Source organism: Eleutherodactylus coqui, chromosome 11, assembly GCF_035609145.1.
Source record: "Eleutherodactylus coqui strain aEleCoq1 chromosome 11, aEleCoq1.hap1, whole genome shotgun sequence".
Taxonomy (NCBI): domain Eukaryota; kingdom Metazoa; phylum Chordata; class Amphibia; order Anura; family Eleutherodactylidae; genus Eleutherodactylus; species Eleutherodactylus coqui.
This window is the reverse complement of record NC_089847.1, coordinates 52,183,546-52,207,222: the sequence shown is the minus strand read 5'-3', so window position 1 is coordinate 52,207,222 and position 23,677 is coordinate 52,183,546. Positions and strand designations below refer to the sequence as shown.

Genomic DNA, 23,677 nt, shown 5'->3' with positions numbered 1-23,677 from the left:
TCGTAGGTTTCCAGCCACCCATACTTCTCAACCATTTCCTTCATGTTAATAAATATTAGGTCCAAGATAGCAGATCCCCTTGTTTTCTCTTCTACCTTTCGGAAGATAAATTTGCCAGCAAGAGCGGATAAGAATTTGTTGGACAAATTACTTTTGCCTGAGAAAGATTCACAACAAATGTCTGGATCGTTAAAATCTACCGCGATCACTATGTCGTACATCTTTGGGAATTTGCCCATCTAATATAGAAAGAGTTCATTTATATGTTTTGCTTGTCCAGGTAGGCTATAGTAAATGCCTATAATGGTGGCCTCTCTATTGTTCCCTCCTTGCATTCTCTGGTCTAGTGATGTCCTCTGAGCAGCTAACCCTGGCTAAACCCAGCATTCGTCTCACTCACAGTGACTCTTTGCTCTTCCGAGAATGCAGTGGGAATTTGCAAATTACTTTCCAGGAGCTCCAATCTCTGATCAGACAATCCTCTCTACTGGTGGTCTGTCCAGAGCATCCTGAGCCTGTTCGCCTTGCGTGCATGCCCTCACGCGTCCACTGGTTCCTACACTTCCTAACAGTCTGGTCAGAATGGCCCAGGAGGCAGGCAATTCATCGATACAACCATCTAGCTTCTCAGGTTCCAATAATGCACCCCCTTTCAACTTCTGTTAACTGTGCAAAATTTTATTGATTGCATTATATAGGCATTTGCAGTGGTCAACAAGCTCTACACAAGTGGAAAAAGAGGTCCATTGCACACAAATAGCCTCTGAAAGTCTTTTTATAGGGCATGGATAGTAGGTGGCTAGATTGTTCATCTAATTACGCCACAACTCTAATCATTTCCATATCATCCTGAGATGCAGCTGCATGCTGAGTTATGAAAAAAAATGAGAACTCCTTCTATATGTTTTTTTTTCTTTTTTTACAAAGAGTGTATGTGTGGAAGAAGCAACTGGGTGGCTACTCTGGCCAAACACGGCATAACGCTAGAAAGTAGGCTGAGAACTGGTAATTTTCAATATAGTCTTAATTGCTGGTGGAAACTGGCCAATTGAAAACTACTACAAACAGCCTCTGAACAAGCCAGACAGCCAACAATGAAGACAGTGGCGGTATCTGCTGTGGGAAATAACAGTACTCACTCGCTAGGTCAAGGCTTCCTATGCTGGTAGAGTTTAGCTTTAGTGTTCTACTCCTGGTTACCTTCACTCTGGCCTTCTTCAGGAACCTCTAAGGGTGAATGCCCACAGACGAATTTCTACTGTGTTTCCTGCGGCGGAAATCCGCGTGTGAATTCCGCAGCTATTAGGTTCTATTGAAACGAATAGCTTTTCTGCCTGCCAATACTCACATGCGGAATTCTAGCGCAGATTTCAGCAGCGGGAAATAAATCGCGGCATATTTTATTTGCCACGGATTCACGACGTGGGAGGTCTCCATTAATATAGCATTAATGGAGACCCAGAAATCCACGATTACCAGCAGGCACTTTTTGTTTTTAAACACTGTACTCCCATGGCGTTAATCCACGGGCGTATCCCTTGACGCTCGTGGGCATGAGCCCTAAATCTTTGAGCCCTATGTCATATTTCTAACATGCAAACAAACATTACAGTCAACAAAGCCCCAGCCAATCCACGTTGATTTTAATGTGTTTTATCATAAACATATCTGATGTAACTAATGAACTCCTTGATTACTTGCATCAGGTGTTCTTGAGACAAACCTGATTTGCAAATATGTGCTCTTACATCAGATTCTGCTCAGGGGGTTGAATAATTCTCAGATTGCATTACTAAATAAAATCGTCTTTCTGTGTTGAGTTTGTTTTATTAGTTGTGTTGAGCTATTTACTGCAAATTTCTCGTTTGATTGTTCTTTAATAAACAGCTGAAAGTTTATACATTTTGGCAAATAAACCTAATTTGCAATGAGTAGGGATGAATAATTTATTGCAATTGTATATAAATTCAAACTATCCCTGCCTCATGACAAATGCCTATTAACTAGTATTCCAAAATTCATTTAGTGAAATAATCAGTAGAGTATCTCCAGTGCTTCTGCAGAGCCTGGTGTCTCTCTTTTCATTCTTTGTGGTCGCACTATCTGTGCATTGTAATAACACTTTGGAAATATGTCGCTTTACATGCAGTCCTATGTAAAACCACAGATAACCACGGTAATAACATAAAGATTATTTAAAATGACTAACTCTGCTCTGCTGTATTGTAATTTGTGGTGCAGAGGCAGTTTCTCAAATTTCTGAAATGTAGTGAATGTGTTCAGTAAATGTAATTCTGCAGAACACCTTCAACCTACATACTAAGATATTTGATCTATATGAACACTTTGTATTTACTGCGGGAAGGTTTTCTTTTCCTTTCGTGATTTCCCATAACAACCTGTTCTTTTCCAGATTGTTCTCTCCTCGTTTGGTTGGCTTCTCCCTCTGCCCTCAAGCCGACTCTATGTCTCCCAGCCTCATCACTGTCATGCTGGTTATGTCACTGAGGCTGAGCCCATTCATAAGCTCAGTAACATGAACCATGCTGACTCATGCTTATTGCATGAAATTTGTAAGACCGCCCTGTAAATTCCTAAGCCCGCCTCCTACAAGAGCTACTTGTTAGCAGCTATATATAGCACACAAGACAGCTCTGCTGCACATGGATAGATCTGAGCAGTCTCTGGGACCACAGAACGGTACGTCTCACCGCTGAAGCTGCTACTGGTAAGAAACTTCAGATTCTGAGCAGGTCACAATACTTGTCTGACTTTTATGTTGCAACAAAGTTATTAAAGGAGTCCTTTGTAGCATATAAGTATGGCTGAAATACAAGACAGCACAGGGTAGCTTTACGTGTAGGGTTACATGCACTTTTTTTTTTTTTTTTGGGGGGGGGTTACAATTTCTGTGTCAGTTTTTGAGCCAAAGTCACGAGTGCATCCAGCAGAAAGGAGAAGTCCTTCTTTTATATTTCCCATTCATTTTGCATCTACTTCTCACTTTGGCTCTAAACAGTGGATGCAAACAAAACTTTGGCTTAAAATAAATAAATAAAAGCCAAAACTAACCTTCATCTGGTGTAACACCCTGAAAAAGTGATATTTTTTTATGGCGTTCTTTTGGTGCATGTTTTTAGTTTTTTTTTTTGAAGGGCCAAATATTCTTTGGCCAGATGTGACATTAAAGTCCATAGTGTAATCTAAAACAAACTTCATACAATGCATTTTGGTTTGTAGTGTTTTTATTTAAAATGCAGCACTCTATTAGAATTTTTGTTTCTTTTTTGATTTTCTTTCATAGGCCTTTCCATAGGACTTGAAAAACTTATGTACTGTATAAAATAACGATAGAGTGCCATAACAAAATGTATGTTACACTTTAAAGTGTATTGTTTTGGGTTTTTTTCATACACCTTAAGCCGGAAACGTACTACCTTATTTCAGCCCGTCTTGCATCTGTAATACGGAAGTTCATCCCAGTTTGACCGCAGGTCTCCTGACCTGAAAGTTCAGCATCATACATGCATACATCATGCTCAGCGTTCAGGTCAGGAGACCTGCGGTCAGGCCGGGACACACTTTCCGTATTACAAATGCAAATCAGTGGGTGAAATATGGTAGTGTAAACCCAGCCTTACAATAATAATAATAATAATAATCTTTATTTGTATAGCGCCAACTTATTCCGCAGCGCTTATATAATAAAAAGTGTGTAGGAGGCCTTTACTTGATAATATAGCTTGTGTTAAAGGGGTTGTCCAGGGTTAGAAACAAGAAAACGGCACCACACCTATCCCAGGTAAATAGAACGAAGCTGAGCTGCAATCCCATTCACAACCCATGGGCCAGTATGATGTGGTTTCTAGAAGGCAAACTGGATATTCTAATATTGGACAACTCCCTAAAAATATGACAACCAAGTGCTGAAGACTGCTCTGCGGCTGCATAAGGCTGCCTGTCCAGGGGTGATATGTCACTGCGTTGTCTGTGGCGGTCATCCAGCCGTGGGTAACACAGTGAATGCTTTCCATAGGCTAACTATGGAAAGTGCAGCCCGATGTCCACGAGTGGAGAATGATAGCGATTCTCTGCTCGTGGGATTGAAATCACGGCATGCTGCGATTGCCACGATTCTCCGCAGTGAGCCTATCTATTAGATAAGCTCACCTCGGTGACCTGGCAGTGCTCCCCCTCCTCCCACGGAATATTTCTAGTGATATTAGGTCACGGCCGTGGGCAGGCAGCCTCAATGTTCATATAGACAAGAGGTGCTCAACAGCCTTGCATGGCAACCTCAGCTTTCAGGGCATGCTGGGAGTCACTGACCGGTTCTTTTAGGGTAATGGAATATATACCTCATGCCATTTTCATTTTGCTATATTTCTACTGAATGTCTGCAGTTATAAAGTAGAGAGGACGTCAAATTGGTTTTATGCCATAATCAAAAAAAAAAGATGATCACTGTTACGGAGCTTTCAAGCCCTCTGGAGTATCCTACAAGATGCTGTGAAATTCTCCACACCAAAATGTACGCCCAACATGCAGAGTTTGATGCAGATTTGAAAATGGCTTTATACTAATGGCACTTTTGCATCAAAATCCACATTTAGACATGCTAATTTTGAAAATGGAACACTCCGGTGTGTGAAAGCGCACTTAAGCATTTGTAATTATTATGTGGTTATGCTTAACACCACATACCATACAAACTTTAAAGTCGGGCCAGTGCGATATCGGGCTGTGAATCATGGCCTGATATCATGCTTGCCAGCATGTGATTTTTCCTTGCGGATGTGAGGCGATTTATCTCAAAACCACCATGCATCACTTTGGGGAAGTAGCGGTCCTCCGCCACGGCTGTCAGGATCGCAGAGTTTCTCCCATTGTTTACAATAGGAAAACCTTGCACCGCACCGCGTGCCCCTAACATGTGGTGCGATGCTGCTGCCATCCCCATTGAAAACATTTAATGCTACATGCCAGAAATATAGGGTAAGACCTATCTTCCCACTTTCCTCGCACAGTGTGAATAGTCCGAAAGAAAAAAACAACTTGGTCCATGCGCTAATACGCTCCGCAACAGCGAGCGTATTAGTGCTTATGCCAATATGTTTTGCCCGAATGGTCGCTGACATGACTCTCATGTATGCAGTAACTGATAATCTCCAAGCATTTGCTGCTCACATACCATACATGATCCCGGCACGTACAACTGTGCCCTTATCTTACATGTAATCTTTATTTACAAACTCACTGCAGTACTAAGGAGCACGTGCCAGCGCCTTCTTGTGACTAGGTGTGGCTCCATATATCCACATGTAGGCTAATGATTAATGATAGAATAGTGGAAAGATTCAGGGAGAGGGCAGTATAAGTGGCTGATAATCATTATCTATAAAAGTCATACAAGTTTATAAAGTGATAACTACTGAACACAAATCACCCGTCACAGGATATTAGTAACGTAATCATGAGTTTGCCTTTTAGTTACTTCGGTTGCACTGTGGTGCATGTAGGGGAAGACACGTTTTACTCCATGACTAGGCAAAATTACCATTCAGACCTCTAGGAAAATTATGTAACACTGCATATGGCCATCATTATATGTCCCTCTCTGTGTAGGTCCAACAGAAGTCAATGGGAGTTACAGAAGCCATATAGCACTGTGAGCTACATTGTTTCTGTAAGGGCGCCCACCCACTGGCGTTTTTTTTTCCTGCGAAATTCGCAGCATTTTTTTCTCTGCAGGGGTCTATGGGACTTGTAATGTTAAAATCGCGATCGCGCAAAATCGCAATTTACCGCGAAATCGCGATTTTGCGCGATCGCGATTTTACCATTACAAGTCCCATAGACCCCTGCAGAGAAAAAAATGCTGCGAATTTCGCAGGGAAAAAAAACGCCAGTGGGTGGGCGCCCTAACTTGGGAGTTATGGAAACAGAGTAGCTCAGTCGAACTTGAGCTGTCGCATTTTCCTACCATATGAAAGAACTGTAACAGACAGGACAATGGTTCATTGGAATGCCCGAGATCACCTCTGTAATATTCTTTTATGAACTGAATTGCATCCAAAGTTCTTTCCGCCTGCTATGTGAATGAGGAAGACTGGAGTCCCTGGTGTATTGGAATCAGTCTATTTGTCAATCACGAGGTCTTCGTCACATCATGTTTAAGGCATGTTTTTCAAGAAAAAGAATTTAAACTGCATTCTACAGAAGCTCTGTCCCTTTCAAAAAATGTAATGGACCTTAAAGGGCAATTCCACCTAAAATTAAGATCCCTGAATGCTACATGGTTGGCCACGGGTCACAAAGGATGTACAATAATTGCCCTGATTACATTTTCTTAACCCCCGTCAATATATTTCCTCTGTTCTATTATTGACAAATGCAACCAAGTAGATGCAACTTTTGTCATTTTTTTCCCTTAATCATTGTTAGAGTTGTATTTATGCATATAGGCTAATTGTATTCATGTTTAGTATTGTTTGCCCATAAATTTGTGTCCTATGGGTAGTTGACAGCTGCATTTTACCAGAAAGCATGGGAATGCAGAACATGGGCTTCCCTTGGTGATTTACTGACATATACAGGAAATGCAGATTTAGTATCACACAAAACGTTTGACTCTGAGGTTCATCTGTCAAATTGCTGAATCTCGCTTTCTTGAAACTGACGAACATGTGACTAAGACGTTTTAGTAGTTCCCCTACACAAGCAGAACAAACATAGGCTTTTTTCACTAATGCATATAATGTATATTCCTCATATGTCCATATAATGTTATACATGGCAATATGAGGCAACTGCACAAATAATAGAATGCTGATATGTATTTATTTACTAAGCAAGTAAATAAAAGTATTGGATAATCTAGTTCTAACTGCATCCAATATGGAATTGTGCGATTGGGCCATTATTCGCTGTCACTCTACTGTTCGTGTTACAGTATTAAGGCCCATTTAGACACAACGATTATCGCTCAAAATTCGCTCAAAAGCCAACAATTGAGCGATAAATGTTGTGTCTAAATGGGCGGGCATCATAGACCATTTGTGCACTATTCGTTCATTGTTGACTTATAGCAAGCTAAAAGTCAGCAATGATCCTTATCACCGCCGCGCGCTGAGTTCTCAGCGGGATACCAGCTGATAACATTCTTTCAGCTGGTATCCCACACGGAGCTCTCAGCGATAGCTCCGAAAACATAGCAGCTGCTGCTGTTCTCGGCGCTATCAGCTCAGCTTGATACCAGCTGACAGCTCAGAGAACAAAGCTGCTGTTTGCGTATACAAAACAGCTGCTGTTCTCAGAGTTATCAGCGGTGTCCCACTCCGCCTGCATTCAAGTCTTAAGTAGCTAATTAGCTACTTAAAAGTTTATGCAAAGTTGATCACTCAAAACTGTCACCCAGATTGTCGTTTGAGTGATTTTTGAGCGATCATCTTTCAGTGTAAATGGGCCTTTAGAACTATATGGCTTGCTTTTACTTTTTTAAACCTTAATTAGGTGAAAAGTGGAGGAGGGGAATGTTAAAAGGGCTGTCCAGTGTTAGAAAAATATGGCTGATATCTTCCAAACACAGCACCACTATTGCCCATAGGGTTGGGTGTAGTATGGCAGCTCGGCTTCATTGAAGTAAATAGAAGCTGATCTGCAATACCAGACACAACCTGTGGACAAGGATGGTGCTGTGTTTGGAAGAAAGCAGCCATGTTTTTCTAAGTATGGACAAGCTAATGACATAAAGGCAATTGTCAAATGGCTCAAAGTTAGCATACATACTACAGCTAAATAAACTGCAGGACAGACGTCTCCTTTTTCAGAATATATCCTTTACAGGCGATGTAAACCGTTACAGAACTCAAGAAAGTTTTCTGCCGAGAAACCTGATTCCTAGAATTTACCACTGTAGCTGTAGGTGAAGAGTCCTCTTATCACCCGTGACACAGACTGCTGTTATCACTCTGGCCCGAGTCACATGCCATTCTAAGCCAATGCATCTGACATCCATAACTCCGCTTTTGAAGCCATATTATACAGAAGCCGATCCCCAGCATTTAATGGGTTACAGTGAGCATCATGGTTTTGTTGCTGGCAGAGCAGATTGTCTATAGTTAATGTTAATCCGAGATAAGGGGAAGTGGCATTACGTGCAGGCATACTGACGGGCAGGGCTGTTTGAATGGCATTGACAGATGAAATCTCACTTGTATCTTGCTGGAAATAAATCTTTTTCGGTGTATGTATATATATATATATATATATATATATATATATATATATATATATATATATATATATATATATATATATACCGAAAAAGATTTATTTCCAGCAAGATACAAGTGAGATTTCATCTGTCAATGCCACTCAAACAGCCCTGCCCGTCAAGGAATAAGGCACTGGCACTGTTGCCTCTTACTTTGGGCCATCAGCCAGAGAAGCGAGAAACAGATTATAACCCACCCCGAATACCATTATAGATAATGTTCGAAATAAGACAGTTTCACTTGGAAGTTTAGATTGTTAGTTTATCTTCCAAAGAGGAAGGAAGGTGTTTCCAAATTCTGATTCATATTTAAGATGATTCTTCTGTAGAGATGAGCGAGCGTACTCGGAAAAGCACTACTCGCTCGAGTAATTTGCTTTATCCGAGTATCGCTGTGCTCGTCCCTGAAGATTCGGGTGCCGCTGCGGCTGACAGGTGAGTCGCAGCGGGGAGCAGGGGAGAGCGGGCGGGAGAGAGGGAGAGAAAGATCTCCCCTCCATTCCTCCCCGCTCTCCCCTGCAGCTCCCCGCTCCGTGCCGGCACCCGAATCTTCAGGGACGAGCACAGCGATACTCGGATAAAGCAAATTACTCGAGCGAGTAGTGCTTTTCCGAGTACGCTCGCTCATCCCTATTCTTCTGTCATCTGGATGGCATGAATTGAAAATGGCAAGGTTAGAATACTTTATCCTATCTATGATTGAGGGGGGGGGGGGGGGGGGGGGTCCACGTATATATGCAATGTGATGAAATGAAAAGGCTCAGTACTTTGTTAGAGACTTGAAAATGGGACGATGTCACACCAAGCAGCGGTGCTGCCAACTGGGCATCTACAGAGTTATTTCATGTGGTCATATGATAGAAGCAAAAACAAACCTCTCCTATGTAACTAACAGTAATGTCTTCTACTTACAGAACCTTTGACTGCATTCTCATAAACGATCAGTATGTCTGGAAAACTTGCAGAATACCACACAAGTATGAGATCACCGCTTCCAGTGCTTGTTATAGGTACGTTTCTGATTCATACAACCAGGCATAGTGCCCACGGCTCATAAACCATCATATTGTCATTGGATGTGTGGCAATGTGTGTGTCACGGGCTTATCCAGTTCACCAGTGACCTACAATTTAGTTTAGTTAATGTAATCCTTGGTTTATAGATGCATAAGGACAAGTTACAACTTGTATTTCATTACATAAATTGACTGCACTTGTGCCAAATGATGTCACTAGAAGGAAGCTGCCCAGCAAGTTCTCCATTGGGGAGCAACACTCTATTGTTAAGGATTTAACCCTGTCTCCTTGACCATCATGACAGGAAAAAAACATTCATTACATCTGTGACATATTTCTGCAGGGCGGGGAAAACCTTTCCATGGCTGAAGACAATCAATACACTGCAGAGACTCAATCTAGATGTTCCGCAATGCGTGGCTTGTGATAAATGCCCTTGACTTATATAGTCTGGGAAGTGGGAACCTCAGAGTTCTGCCTTTCCATTTGCATAGTATGACAGAGGAGGGAGGAAGTGTCATCTGTATAGTTTCTTGGCCATGAGCTATTAGCTGATATGTTGTTGGATTCCTATTAGAGATGATCGAGCACGCTCGTTTAAGGTTGCCACTCGATCAAGTAGCAGTCTTATCGGGTAACCGTGTACTCGCCCCATGGGGGGTGGAGCGGGGGGAGAGTGAGAGAGATCTTTCTCTCTCTCTCTCCCCCTCCTTGCACCTTGCTTGCCGCCCCGCCCCCTTCCGCCCTAATTCCTATCTCCAAATCTCTAATACCTATGATTAGCTGTTATTCGCAAATTGAGGTGTTTATTGAAATCAATGCATAATTCATATGACGCATAGATATGCCAGGTCCTCTACTCTGCTTGATAGAGGGTAGGTCCCAAATGTTGAACATCCCCTCCCATTTATTAGCTCAAAATTACCCACATAATTTGACTAACCTTTAATTATATAAACCCGTAACGCTCCAGTACATACGTTTACGTCATGAAGGTTCAGGTTTTTTTTTTTTATGGAGGGCAACTGTGAGTCGTCCCCTCTCCATACAGTGTGAGTGAAAGCTGTTTCTTACAGCTGACATCTATCTGCGACAGCTCCAAACAGCAGCGATGCTAATTGGAGCTGTTAATCCTTTAAAGGCCGCTGTCAATTTTGACAGCGGCATTTAAATGCCCCAATTGATGTTCGGGAGTCCCGAAGGTCCCTCTGCGATGAAATTGCAGAGTGCTGAGTGATTGCCATAGCAACAGGGGGCTTTCCGAAAGCCCCTAGGGCTGTCGTGTCAGATTGGCTATCAAACCATGCCATTTAAAATTGGTTTAAAAAAGTTTTATTAATAAAAAAAATAACATAATAAAAGTTAAAAAAAAAAGCACTTTTGCCATATTTATAAAAGAGTAGTCTAAATAAAAAAAAACTCACATTCGGTATCACTACATCCATAAAAGTCTGATCTACCAAAGTAACGCATTATTTACCCCACACGGTGAACGTTGTCAGGAAAAAAAATTAACAACATTAGAAGTTGATAGGCTTTTAGGAGCTAGAAAACCTATTTAAACACCATATTATACCACTTTGTGGCCTTATCGGACAAAGTACTTCTGTCACAATATGCAAAAAGCATGCTTTCTACTGTGCTCAAACTTTACATGCAATCTGTGTGACCTCAAGATATTTTATAAATCGTTCTGAATATCATCTTATTCCAGGTAATGGTCCATCAGGCATCTGCCTCTCATACCTGTTGTCTGGTTATACCCCGTATGTGAAAGAAGAAGCCATACATCCAAACCCCTTGTTGCAGAGGAAGCTGGAGGAATTCCCTAATGTTGCCATCACAGAGCAGGTCAGTATAGACTACTAAAAATCCAGTCTGCGATGATGTGTAGACTCTGCTCATGTATCCATGTCATGAAAGAGAAAAACAAGACTAACGGTGTGACAGCTCCATCATATGATGAACACCCATGGCACCCAATGGAACCCATTGACGTTAGTGGAAAAAATAGTGCACACATTTGCATGCTGGAACCTCCAAATGAAAGTGATCAGAGCCTTAGGCCATGCAGTACGCAGTGAATAGAACCCATTCATTTCAGTGGGGTCGTTCACATGTGTATATTTTGCATGTGAATTTTGTTTCTGCAAAAAAACCCACACAGCATGCTCTAATCTCTTGCGCATATGAAAATAGCACATATTGAACTACTTAACTTAATTGCCCATTTGAATAGGAGCATGATTGGTTTTTTTTTGCGTGTGCAAAAAATATAGCAAATCGCGCACAGTCGTGCACAACAATGCAACACCATCTCGCAAATACGTAACATAAATACGCTTACGCTCTTGTGACACTTGCCTTATAATTACATTATATATTATTACATATCTTCTTTGTTAACACCTTTGTTCTACATTAAAAAGGTAAGCAACTTTGTTTCACTTATCTAGCGTTTATACTAAGCATTTGTAGAGTTAGGCTGGGTTCACACGGGCGTATATCGGCCGGCATTTCACGCTATACGCTGCCCCTCTGATGCATTGGTTTACCATGCATCAGTGTACATGGGCATATTTCCACGGTGTAAAAGCACCCAGCCAGCCAAGATAGTGCATTTCAAGCGGGCATTTGTACGCCGGCAGCGGCTGCATAGACTCCTATGAGAGTCTATGACAGCTGCCGGAGAAGGGAGGTGGGGGGGAGTTTAGAAGTGTGACTGCTAAACTCTCACCCCCTTCCCTCCTTCTCTCCCCTCCGCTCTGGCTGTTTGCAATGAGAGGGTGGGATGGGGGGCGGAGGTAAGCTAGCATACTAGCTCCGCCCCCATCCTGACCCTTCCCTTGCAGAGAGCTGACGAGGGGGAGGGAAGAGGGAGAACAGCTTAGCAGAGGTAAACTGTCTCCCCCTCCCCAACATCATTGCAACCTTGGCGTATATGTCCGGGCCCCTGCCATCTGAACAGGCACACAAACATTAGATTTGTGCGCCCGTTCATGGGTTTTTTACTGTGCCGACAGGCGCACTTAAAAGCGTCTATGTCTGTGTAAAGGTGCATAAGTCTGTACTATATTCTAGAACTTCATTACAATTCTGCTGGCTTTAAAGCTGAAATTTGTAAAATCTGACATGGTCTTAGCTCTAGTTGCAGATCCATTACAACTTTCTTCATGCTGGTGGATTTTCAGGGCAGTTACTATGACTTTGCAATTCCTTGCAGGTACATCTTCTGTCCTAAACCCACTTTCACATGGTGGTATTTAGATCACTATTTTACATTGGTATTTGCACCTCTTCCGTGCTTTGGACTACTCCTTGTTTTGACTTACAAATACTGTTACCAATAAAATGGATTTGGCTGAAATTGGCCTAAAGGAAACCTATCCAATAATGCTTATATAGGGCTGAGCTGCAATACCAAACATAGCTACAAGGGCATATCATTGTTATGCAATGAAGGGGCCCCAGCTCTCAATGAAGCACCATGGCCCCTGGTTGCTCTGATCTATAGAGGTACATCCACTGGTTACACACTGATGTCCTGTCCTGTCTTGCATTGCCCAGAAACCCTTTAAACTAATCACAATCTTAGGCTTCAAAATGTTGGATTGGACAAGATAGAACTGTACTATGATCACCTTTTTTCGTCTGATATTCCATGGACATCAAAGTCAATGCATCCTTTTTTTACATTTTAGGACCTGGAGTATTTATCTGAGGGCTTGGAAGGTCGCACCACGAGTCCAGCTGCTCTGTTGTTTGATACCTTGCTCAGGCCAGACACTGACTACATGGGAGATGTGGATTCTGTATTGCAGTGGACTCTAGAACCAAAAAGAGCTATTCCTCACCTGGTGCTTGGGCAAGGTCCACCTGGAGGAGCATGGAATGTAAGTATTCTGTATCTAGCATAATTTGCATTTATATGGAATAATATCAAAATGATATAATATATAGTCACCTCTGACCCCTTCTGGGTTCCAATGGAAAATCTGTGATGGGGCCCCCATCTACTATGTGCCATTTATAGTACCACTGTCTTCCGATTTGGCAGAGGGGATATTTAAGCTCCCTTAGGCACAAGGGTCCAGGTGCAACAGCTACCTCTGTACCTCTATAGCTTTGCCCATGACCATATATGAAGTAATATGTTTGTGACAGACGTATACCAAGCATTACGTTTTGTTTTTCAGGCAATTGAGGGATCGATGATAACTCTTAGCCGTGGGAACTGGATGGGTCTCCCTGATTTATCATACAAAGATTGGATGAGGATGAAAAAGAGGTAAGATATCAAATATGTCCTTACATTATGACTAAGTCCTTTGAAATTGGCTCTTGTAAAATAGTTTAATTTTGTAGAGAGCATTAGAAAATGCACAGTATATTTTACTATGTTGCAAGTGTTCAAAGACACTATGGGACAGCTTGGGTAATTATATCTGTATTCACTAGAGATGAGCGAGCATACACGTCCGAGCTTGATGCTCGTTCGAGTATTAGGGTGCTCGAGATGCTCGTTACTCGAGACGAGCACCACGCGGTACTCGTCTCAATTAAACGAGCACTGACCATTGAATTCAATGGAGCCGGCAATACAGCCGGCTCCATTGAAAGCAATGGCCTGCCAGCGAGCGCGGGATGAATTGTCAGGAAGGGCTTAAATATATAAGCCCTTCCCTGCAATTCATCCAGAAATGTGTAAAAAAAAAAATATATATATACTCACCTTGTCCCAGCAGAACGATGTTAGCCCATTGAATTCAATGGAGCCGGCAATATAGCCGGCTCCATTAAAAGCAATGGGCTGCCGGCGATCGCGGGATGAATTGTCGGGAAGGGGTTAGATATATAAGCCCTTCCCTGCAATTCATCCAGAAATGTGTAAAAATAAAAAATATATATATACTCACCTGGTCCCGGCAGACGGAGTTCAGCGCGGCCAGCGGCAGTCCTCCTGAACTGCTCTGAACAGCTGTGAGTAGTATTCAGCAGACGGGGATTTAAAATCCCCGCCTGCTGAATGAGCTGCCTCTAATTGGTCACAGCCTGACCAATCAGAGGCAGATTCCACTCACACACCCATTCATGAATTTATGAATGGGTGAGTGACTGCTGCCTCTCATCTGATTGGTCCCGCTGAGCCAATCAGAGGCAGCAGTCACACAGCTAATTTCCTCAACATCTCCATAAACATGCACAGTTGGACTGGAGACCAGCCACCTGGCAGGCATACTAGAGTATTTTTCGGACTAAAGAATTAACACTTTAGCAAGAAAAAGTATGTGCATCTTTTAGTGTGATGTCAGAAGGGTCTGGCATTGCCAGATGCCTCTGACTACAAAAGCACAGGCTTGCACAAAACAACACAATTGGTTGGATTCAGCCAATTATGCCATACAATTGCAATTTCGACTGTCAGCATTAAATGCTGCCATTAGCTGCATCACATCTTTGGCAGACTATAGTCTACCATAATGAACAATCTTTTGTGTTATTTCTGCAACCAATATGGCCAAAATCAGCCATTTTGGGAACTGTTTTTTCATGTGTATGGGCAGCTTACGATAAATCCCTCTCAGACTGCATGTTGCTGTGGACTACATTCCACTATTCTGCTATGTCATGAGACATTGTGCATGTTTAATGCAAGAACAAATTAGTCAAAAAAACTTGAACAAGTAATTAATCTTCAGTGACCAAGTGTTCTGTAAAGAGATTATGTAAAATCTACAGTATGCAAAGTTACTACATGGTAACATACAATGAGCCATATAGATTGCAGGTTGTTCTGTTCAGCATTGTAACACACTTAATTCAGTGTATATTAATTACTGTAGGTTAATGTTGGCTGAAATATTAATGCGGGTTTTGTTCTTATTTCTAGGAACCTAAGAAATGATCGGTCCACTGCAGGGGACATCCTGAATTACTACCAATACTATGTAAAGAATAAAGGACTGCAGGGAAATTTTGTATCTGGTGCAGTTGTCACCTCTGTCATAAAACTTGGCAACAACATGAAAATCACTTCTGGGAATAACATTTGTAACAATACCGAGTTTGAAGAAGAGCAAACTCAGGAGAAGAGTGTATTTCAAGTTAGTGGATTCATCGAAAATGAAATTGGTCCCAAGCAGGACTTCTGTCTATATGCTGAGAATGTTGTACTTGCTACAGGCACGTATGATAGACCCTCGTGGCTGGGTATCGAAGGGGAAGATCTTCCATTTGTCTCACATCAAATATCTGCTCTCGAGGAAGCAGTAAAATCAAAGAAAGTCCACCAAGGCTCTGACCCAGTGCTGATCATAGGGGCTGGACTGACTGCCGCAGATGCCATTTTGTTAGCTCATCATTATAACATCCCTGTAATTCATGCTTTCAGAAGACGAGTGAATGATCCGCAACTCATCTTCAACCAGTTACCGCATGTCATGTACCCAGAGTACCATAAGGTACACCAAATGATGAAAGAACAATCAGTCTTTCAAGGAGGACCCTATAAGGGCTACATGAGCCTTCCAGAGCACCATGCTGTGCATTTCAATGATGCGAAGAAATGTACATTTACAGATAAGCATGGTCAGCATAAGGCATTTCAAGTCTCAATGGTTTTTATTCTCATTGGTTCCAATCCCAATTTGTCCTATCTTCCTAAAAATGGCATTGATTTGGCTTGGTATACTGACCGACCAGTCAACTCCAAAAGTAATGCTCTTGATGTTGACCCATTTACATACGAGTGTCTTCAGGAGAAAGGCCTTTATGCAGTAGGCCCTCTAGCTGGTGATTATTTTGTACGCTTTGCTCAAGGAGGTGCCTTGGCTATTTGTAGCGCTCTCCTAAAATCTCAGAAGAGGCCCCCTTAATATTGTACAATAATACATTCCAGGATACTTTCAAGAGCTGCAGCTCAGGTTCGCAATTTCTATGTAAGACAAAAGGGCAAGTGAACAGACAATGCAGATTGTTTCAGCTGGCTGAATATGGCCTCTAAATATCTAGATCATTCCGGCTGAAAATAAAAAAAAAACTGTATTCTATGAATACTTTTATTTATGTAAAAGAATGCAACCAAACGTTTCTAGTCTTACACAAGATTATATGTTAGTATTGAGGGGTTATATAATTCAATTTATGCTTTAACATTGCATAACAAGTTCTTAACCAAAATATGTTGTTATTAATGATAATTTATTAGATGTCACATGAGCACTCAACAACACTACCCTACAGAAAATACTAACGTGTGGCACTCAGATTGGTGCCAGTCTGCCTGACTGCAGTGGATAGTCATTCCAAGAGTTACTGGTTGGGCAACATATTACCTAGTTAGAAAGACTAGACTGATGAATGTTAGGTGACCTGCAGTCCAAAAACTTCAAATGACTAACCACTAACTCGCAGGCCCTGTTTACATTTTGCGAGAAGACGACGTCGATTTCAACAAGATCACTTTTGCTACTACTCAGATCTACTACGATGATCTACTACTCAGATCTACTACAATGATCTACTACGTAGATTTTTCCTTATATTTTCTTAAGTTAAACCTTCTCTATGACTTTTACGACATTTTTCTGAATGACTTTATTGGAATACAAATGTGCCCCCAAATTTTTCTCTGATGGCACTCACTGAGCTGGATAAGTAATGCATAATTTAGGTTGGGCACAGGCAATACCAAATATGTTTAAGTTTTTTTATTTAAAAAACAGAGATTTTTTTTACTTTAATTTTTGTTGTTTTATTGCAATTAAAAAACGTTATTGTTACTTTTAGGGCTCAGTCAGACGGGCGTTTTTACATGTGCTTATTTGCACTTAAAAAAGATCACACTGCGCACATAAAAAAAAAAGTGTGACCATGTCCATTGCCACCCATATGTTCTATCTTAGGGCTTAGTCACACGAGCGCCACGCCCATGTGACTGAGCCCTTACTGCAGGAAGAAGACGGCCGCACTTCAGGACGGACGACTTCCCGCAGCGCCGAAGAAAGAACACATGACTGGTAATCAAGCCGGTCACGTGTTCGTTCTTCCGGCGTTGCAGAGAGACGTCCATCCTGAAGTGCGTCCGTCTACTTCCTACAGTAACATGGGTGCTGATGCGCCCGTGTGACTAAGCCCTTATGTAGGTGTGAATTTTATGTGCATGTAAAATTCGGACATGTGACTGCTACCATTGAAAAGCATTGGTTCTATTAGATGCAAATCGCAAACGCACGAAACATGCGCAGCGACTTAACACCCATCTGACTGAGCCCTTTGGGGACTTGAACTTGGGATTGTTGTTCACTTATACAATATTGTATGTCTGCAGGCATTCTATTAAGCCATGCTACAGGTACAACTTAATAGGCAAAAATGCTTGACAGCCATGGGTGTCTTGAGAAGGCCTTAGGTTGCGATGACACCCAAACGGTACCTCATGATCTTTTCATCGGTGAGCCATTTCAGTAACAGAGGGAGCTACTTCCATTTATCAGACCATTTAGATGCTGCTGTTAGAATCTAAATGATTACCAGCTGTGATTAGAGTTATCTTCTATTATCGCTGGGAGTCAGCTGTCAAAGACAGCCTACACCTGCCACGTATGGAGCAGGCCCGACTCCCAGGCTCATCCCAGAGGCTCACCCCAATGCCAGAGGACATACATGCACACTCTCTTGTACGAAGAGGTTAAAGAAACCATAACATGATTTTTTATAGCAACAGTTCAAATTTGCTAAAACTGCTTTTTAAGGAAGGGCTACACAAAAGTCGGTTTCACACTGACATTACAAGGATATATATGTATCAATAATACTGACAGGTGTCTTTACCTGAACTCAGAGAATCACAGACTCCTATGATGCTCTACGTTTGGGTCAGTAGACATGCAGTCGTTGCATAAATACACCCCTAATACGCTTATGCGAAAATCTCAATCAAGACCCTCATCTACTAGACAGAGCAGATGGTTACTACAATGAGTCTGAGTCATTCTGAAGGACCCTGATCACCCGATACATTACATGGATAGTTCATGAATATTAATGGTAACCCTCTAATAATTTATTCCCCCTCTGGTGGCACTTTGGGAAACTCAAACTTGCTGCTAAGTTGCTTCCACAGATTCCAACTGAAATAGTGTGATAAAGGGTTTATTCACATGGGTGTATATGGATTTTGGTCTGTGAACACGCTGTGTATTAACGGAATGCAATCTGCTTTATTCAGTGTGTATTTTGGCCATTTTTGCAGTTTTCTTTTGCGCACCTAATCACTGCATATTTACGAGCGCAAAAAACCTAAGCAGGCCCATTGATTTTATGCGCAAATATGTAGTGAATATGCATGTATCATACATATTCACTGCACGTTTGCGCATTCCTATTGACTTCAATGGGCTATTTTGATGCATAATATGCACCAAAATGGGACATGTTGCTTTTTTTTTCACGTGACGACTGAAATCAATGGGGATTCAGCACTGCATATTGTAAAAAAAATGTGTGTAATACGCTGCGCAAATACACCCATGTGAATGAGCCCTAACGTATTGCCAGAAGACCTTGAAGTAAAATTTTAGATTTATCAATCGTGAAGGTTACATGTCTCTAGAAGTGGAAGAAGTAAAATGGCAAATTAAAATGTGACCAGAAAAGAAGAAAAATCTAAAAGAATTAAAATTGCACTGAATGAAATGCTGGACTTTTTGTACATTTTATTACATTCGATTTAAATGTGAAACTAATATATATTGTCATTTGTAAGTTTAAAATATTTTTTGCAAAGTTTGTATTTTTGTAACTACTTTTAAAGGTTTTTATATTTTAATCCATTTTATTTGTACAATAAATTACATTTGTATGAAATCTTGTGTATATTTTATAAATACAAATATTGGGGGGTCAAGGCCTCATGCCCACAGCTGTGTCGGACTCCGCCAGTGGAATATTGCAGCGGAGTCCGACACAGTACCCCACAAAGACCCCATACTCACCTCCCCGGATCCGCCGTAAGAGCAGTAACACGTATTCTTGTGATACTTCCACTGTGCTCACAGCGGAAGTATCACGGGACAGACTGCTTCCATTGACCACAATGGAAGCCGGCCACGCGTTTTTCCGCTGCAAATAGAACATGCCACTATTTCTTTCACACTGTTGAATTCCTCAGCATGAACCATTGCAAGGCAGAAAGCTTTTAGGTTCAATAGAACTTAATAGCTGCGGAATAACACTGCAGATCTCTGCCACATTTCAGATATCCATCCGTGGGCATTAGCCCTAATTGGCATGAAAATCATACTTTACTGAAACCGCATTAGAGACTGTGGTAATCAAACTACTAATGACCACTTGTCTTAATGTATGTGTGTGAGTGCTTCTCATGCTTCGCCCCTAGTAACGTCATCACTCCGCCCCCTGGTGACGCCATCGAAGGTCCTACAGCATATATAAAACATAGAGTCTGACCAACAGAAGAACAACACAGTTAGGGCTCTTGGAAAGAGAGGATAAAAATAACACACTGAGAATACAACTAAGCTGTTATTATCTCAGAAGACACAACTCGGCAGTCCTGATAGAAGACAACAACCTTCCACCACCACAAAGATCCAGTGGGCTAAAGAACCTATGGTGATGTCACTGCTGTGGGAGGAGCCAAGCTATGTGTGTGATGTGTAGTAGAGCTGTGTGTGTGCATGTACCATATAACACAACTGTATGGCGCACTACCTGAAACACTGGTACTATAATTTCCTACACAATGCAGCAGTCCTGACAGAACACACTGACCTACCACCACCACATAGATCAAGCGGGCGGAAGGACCAGTGATGATGTCAGTGCTGTGGGAGGAGCCAAACTGTGTTTGTGTTTTGTGGTAAATAAGCTACTGTGAGTATGATGTGCCACCAGAAACACTGCTACTATAATGTCCTAATAATTACTAGTCACTTCAAAATGAGAAGTAGGGTGCACTGCTTTACTACAGAAATAGCTTCAACTGAGTAATAGGTTCAAACATAAAAATGAAATTTAACCTTTTCAATGGGGGAAAATGTAGTACTGCACTTGCTCCAGCGGCAAGGCAATCTGTGCTATTTGCTCAAGAATTAGTTCACTGACAATTTACAACTTACACACTTCATAAAGGCCCAGATTTTTATTGAAACCTCATTCTTGAAATGAAATTCAAAACATGTCACAAGTTATGAATGAATAAATGGATGCAAAATATGTGAAAATCTCAAAATTCAAATAGACTTTCAAATGGTGATTATAGCAGAACTACTGACCCCAGGTTGTTAAGGAGCACTTAAAGGGGTTGTCCGGCCATAGACATTAGGTCTCATTACTTCTGTTTGCCCATTTCCATGCACTTTGTAATATACATTGTGCATGGAAAATGAAGCAAACAGAAGTTTTGGACTTACCTGAAGGGATGCCCCCCCCCCCTGTGTTGCTCCTCCGTCGTCCCTGGTTACCACAAGAATCTTCTCTTCTTCTTGTCGGTCCGCAGCAGCTCTTGTCGGCGCGGGAACGAGCCCCTTCTCATCCGCGCATGCGCAGTTCTTCTCTCTGCAGCCGGGACCGATATGATCTTCTTGTGTGCAGGGGGGGGGGGAGGATGGAAGAGCCTCAGAGCAGGAACTGAGCTCCCGCCCCCTCTCTGCCTTCTTTCCGCCCCTCTGCACTATTTTCAATGAGGAGAGGCGGGACGGGGGTGGGGCTAAGGTCCGAGAATTAGCCCCGCCCCCGTCTCGGCTCTCCCCATTGCAAATAGTGCAGAGGGGCGGAGAGGAGGCAGAGAGGGGGTGGGAGCTCAGTTCCTGCTCTGAGGCTCTTCCATCCTCCCCCCCCCCCCCCCCCCCCCCCTGCACACAAGAAGATCATATCGGTCCCGGCTGCAGAGAGAAGAACTGCGCATGCGCCGACAAGAGCTGCTGCGGCCCGACAAGAAGAAGAGAAGATTCTTGTGGTAACCAGGGACGACGGAGGAGCAACACAGGGGGGGGGGGGCATCCCTTCAGGTAAGTCCAAAACTTCTGTTTGCTTCATTTTCCATGCACAATGTATATTACAAAGTGCATGGAAATGGGCAAACAGAAGTAATGAGACCTAATGTTTATGGCCGGACAACCCCTTTAAGGGACTTTTCATATGGGTTGGAATTACACCGCAGGACTCAGCCAAATCCGCTGCTGCAGAATTCCACACCAAAATCTACAAGTCTACCTGCGGATTTGGATGCGGAATAGCAGCTATTTTAAATTGCGTATCAAAATTCACAGGTAGCCTGCAGGGGATTTACTGCAGCTTGCAGCTCATCATGCGGCCTATTCTGTTCAGTATGAAAAGTCCCTAAAGCTTGATAGAAGTTTTAGACTTTATAGAACGCTTTGATTCTAAAACATATAAGTTGCTGCATTTTGAGTTTAAAACATTCTTGATAAGGACAAATTATACCTTTGTTCTACAATTCTCAGATAAATGGATATAACTACAAAACCTGACGAGCGCCATGACATATGACTCATGCTTCACTGGGTCTTCTGGCCCTGGTGACATCCCATACATCTAATGGGTACCCTGGCCTATAAACAGCCACGTGACTACTGAAGCAAATAAAAACAGAGATGCTAGAGAATGGAAGTGGTAGTGGCAAACATTGGAACAGCAGAGAAGTGAGCGTGTATGTGTTTTTTTTTTCAGATTTTCCCTCCATCTGCCAACAATGATGGTTAAATCAGAAAACTCCTTAAGGAGGCACAGTTACTTCTTCTTAAATGTGTTTTTTTTACGCAATTACTTGCATCCCCTATGAGAGGATTCTGGAGCGTTAATTCAGATTTTGGATATAATTTAGGCCAATTTGAAAAAATTGGACAACAGGAGTCATAGCCCTGCTCGCAAGAGCTTACAGACTGTGACGAAATAGGGGTGACACAAAAGGTACAAGTGCTTGATTTGTACAATGATCCAGCCAGGGGCATAGCTAAAGGCTCAGGGGCCCAGGTGCAAAAGTTCAGCTTACTGCACTTGAGGACTGCTGTCTATGTTTTGCTCAGAGCTTTCGCCATCATTATTGGGTCTCTTAGGAGGTCCGCCTGTGCGACACCAGCTACCAGGGATGTTGCTAAATTCTGAAAAGATTAGGAGCATGAGCTCCAAAACTCATCACCCCATCCTCCACCAGTGAAAGACTAAATACACACATCTATCTATCTATCTATCTATCTATCTATCTATCTATCTATCTATCTATCTATCTATCTATCTATCTATCTATCTCATATCTACAGTGAGCTTAGTTAGATACAGCAGTTTAACTCTAGGTTGCCTCAAAATAATGCAGTCACAATATAATAGTAAGGTAGCAACTCTACACAGTGATAGTTATTACTTTGCATTTAGGGTTATTTTACACAGGATGACTGTCGGGAGCACTTGTATACCACTAGGGGTTGCAGGGGTCGCAATAGCTAGGGGGGCACACAGGCACCCGCCATATACTGTTTCATATTCATGAGCCAGCTGTGTGTGGTGCTCAGGGAGGGCAAAGGCCATAACCTGTGTGGCAGCCTGCAGCCAATTCAACTCTAAGACTCCCCTGGCATGCAGTCCTTTCTACTTCTGAGAGACTGCATTTGTGATTCACGGCAGCTGCAATCTGTCAGTGCAGTGCTAGCTACATCATTCGTTGGGCCAGCGGTGTCTGATACTAGAGAAGGGGACCATGCTGGTGCAGTAATCTATACCTGTACCCATACCTAAACCATACAGCCTGCAGACATCTGTACCTGTACCCATACCCATACTATACAGCCTGCAGTCATCTGTACCTGTATACATACTTGAACCGTGCTGCGTACAGCTGCAAAATAAATTTCCAAACATGACTCAATTCCTGGACTACATTAAAATTAGTATGTAGCCCCTTAGGATGAGTTCATGTTTTTTTGTTGCTTTTTTTTGAACCACAATTAAAAAACACATCAAAAAAACAAATGTGTTTTTAAGAAAATGTATACACTATTAAAAATCGCATGTAACTTGAAATACTTGCGCTTTTTTTAAAGACACATATGCAGTTTATGAAAACTGCATGCAGGTTTTTAATGGTTTTTTTAATTGTGTGTAAACTGTGCAATTATATAGGAGATGCCAAGGTTATATCAGCATGGTCAATATCACTATATACAAAAGATGTATAACTTATACCAGCTGTATAGATAGAATTTTATATACAGGGAATACCCAGGTTATACCAGCAGGCTCTACATCACTATATACAGGGAGATGTACAATTTATATAAACTGTATATATATATATATATATATAATTATTAGAGATGAGCGAACGCGTTCGTCCGAGCTTGATATT

General features: G+C 42.0%; 1 protein-coding gene across 1 annotated transcript; it reads left to right on the top strand.

The window, feature by feature from the left end:
* The first annotated feature begins 2,627 nt into the window (after positions 1-2,627).
* On the top strand, positions 2,628-19,152 carry OSGIN1 (oxidative stress induced growth inhibitor 1). The gene is made up of 6 exons (XM_066584104.1): positions 2,628-2,728; positions 9,190-9,285; positions 11,006-11,142; positions 12,993-13,184; positions 13,488-13,579; positions 15,182-19,152. Exons 2-6 carry the CDS (start codon positions 9,222-9,224, stop codon positions 16,164-16,166), a joined length of 1,470 nt encoding a protein of 489 aa, XP_066440201.1. The 5' UTR covers positions 2,628-2,728; positions 9,190-9,221; the 3' UTR covers positions 16,167-19,152.
* Positions 19,153-23,677: the final 4,525 nt, after the last annotated feature.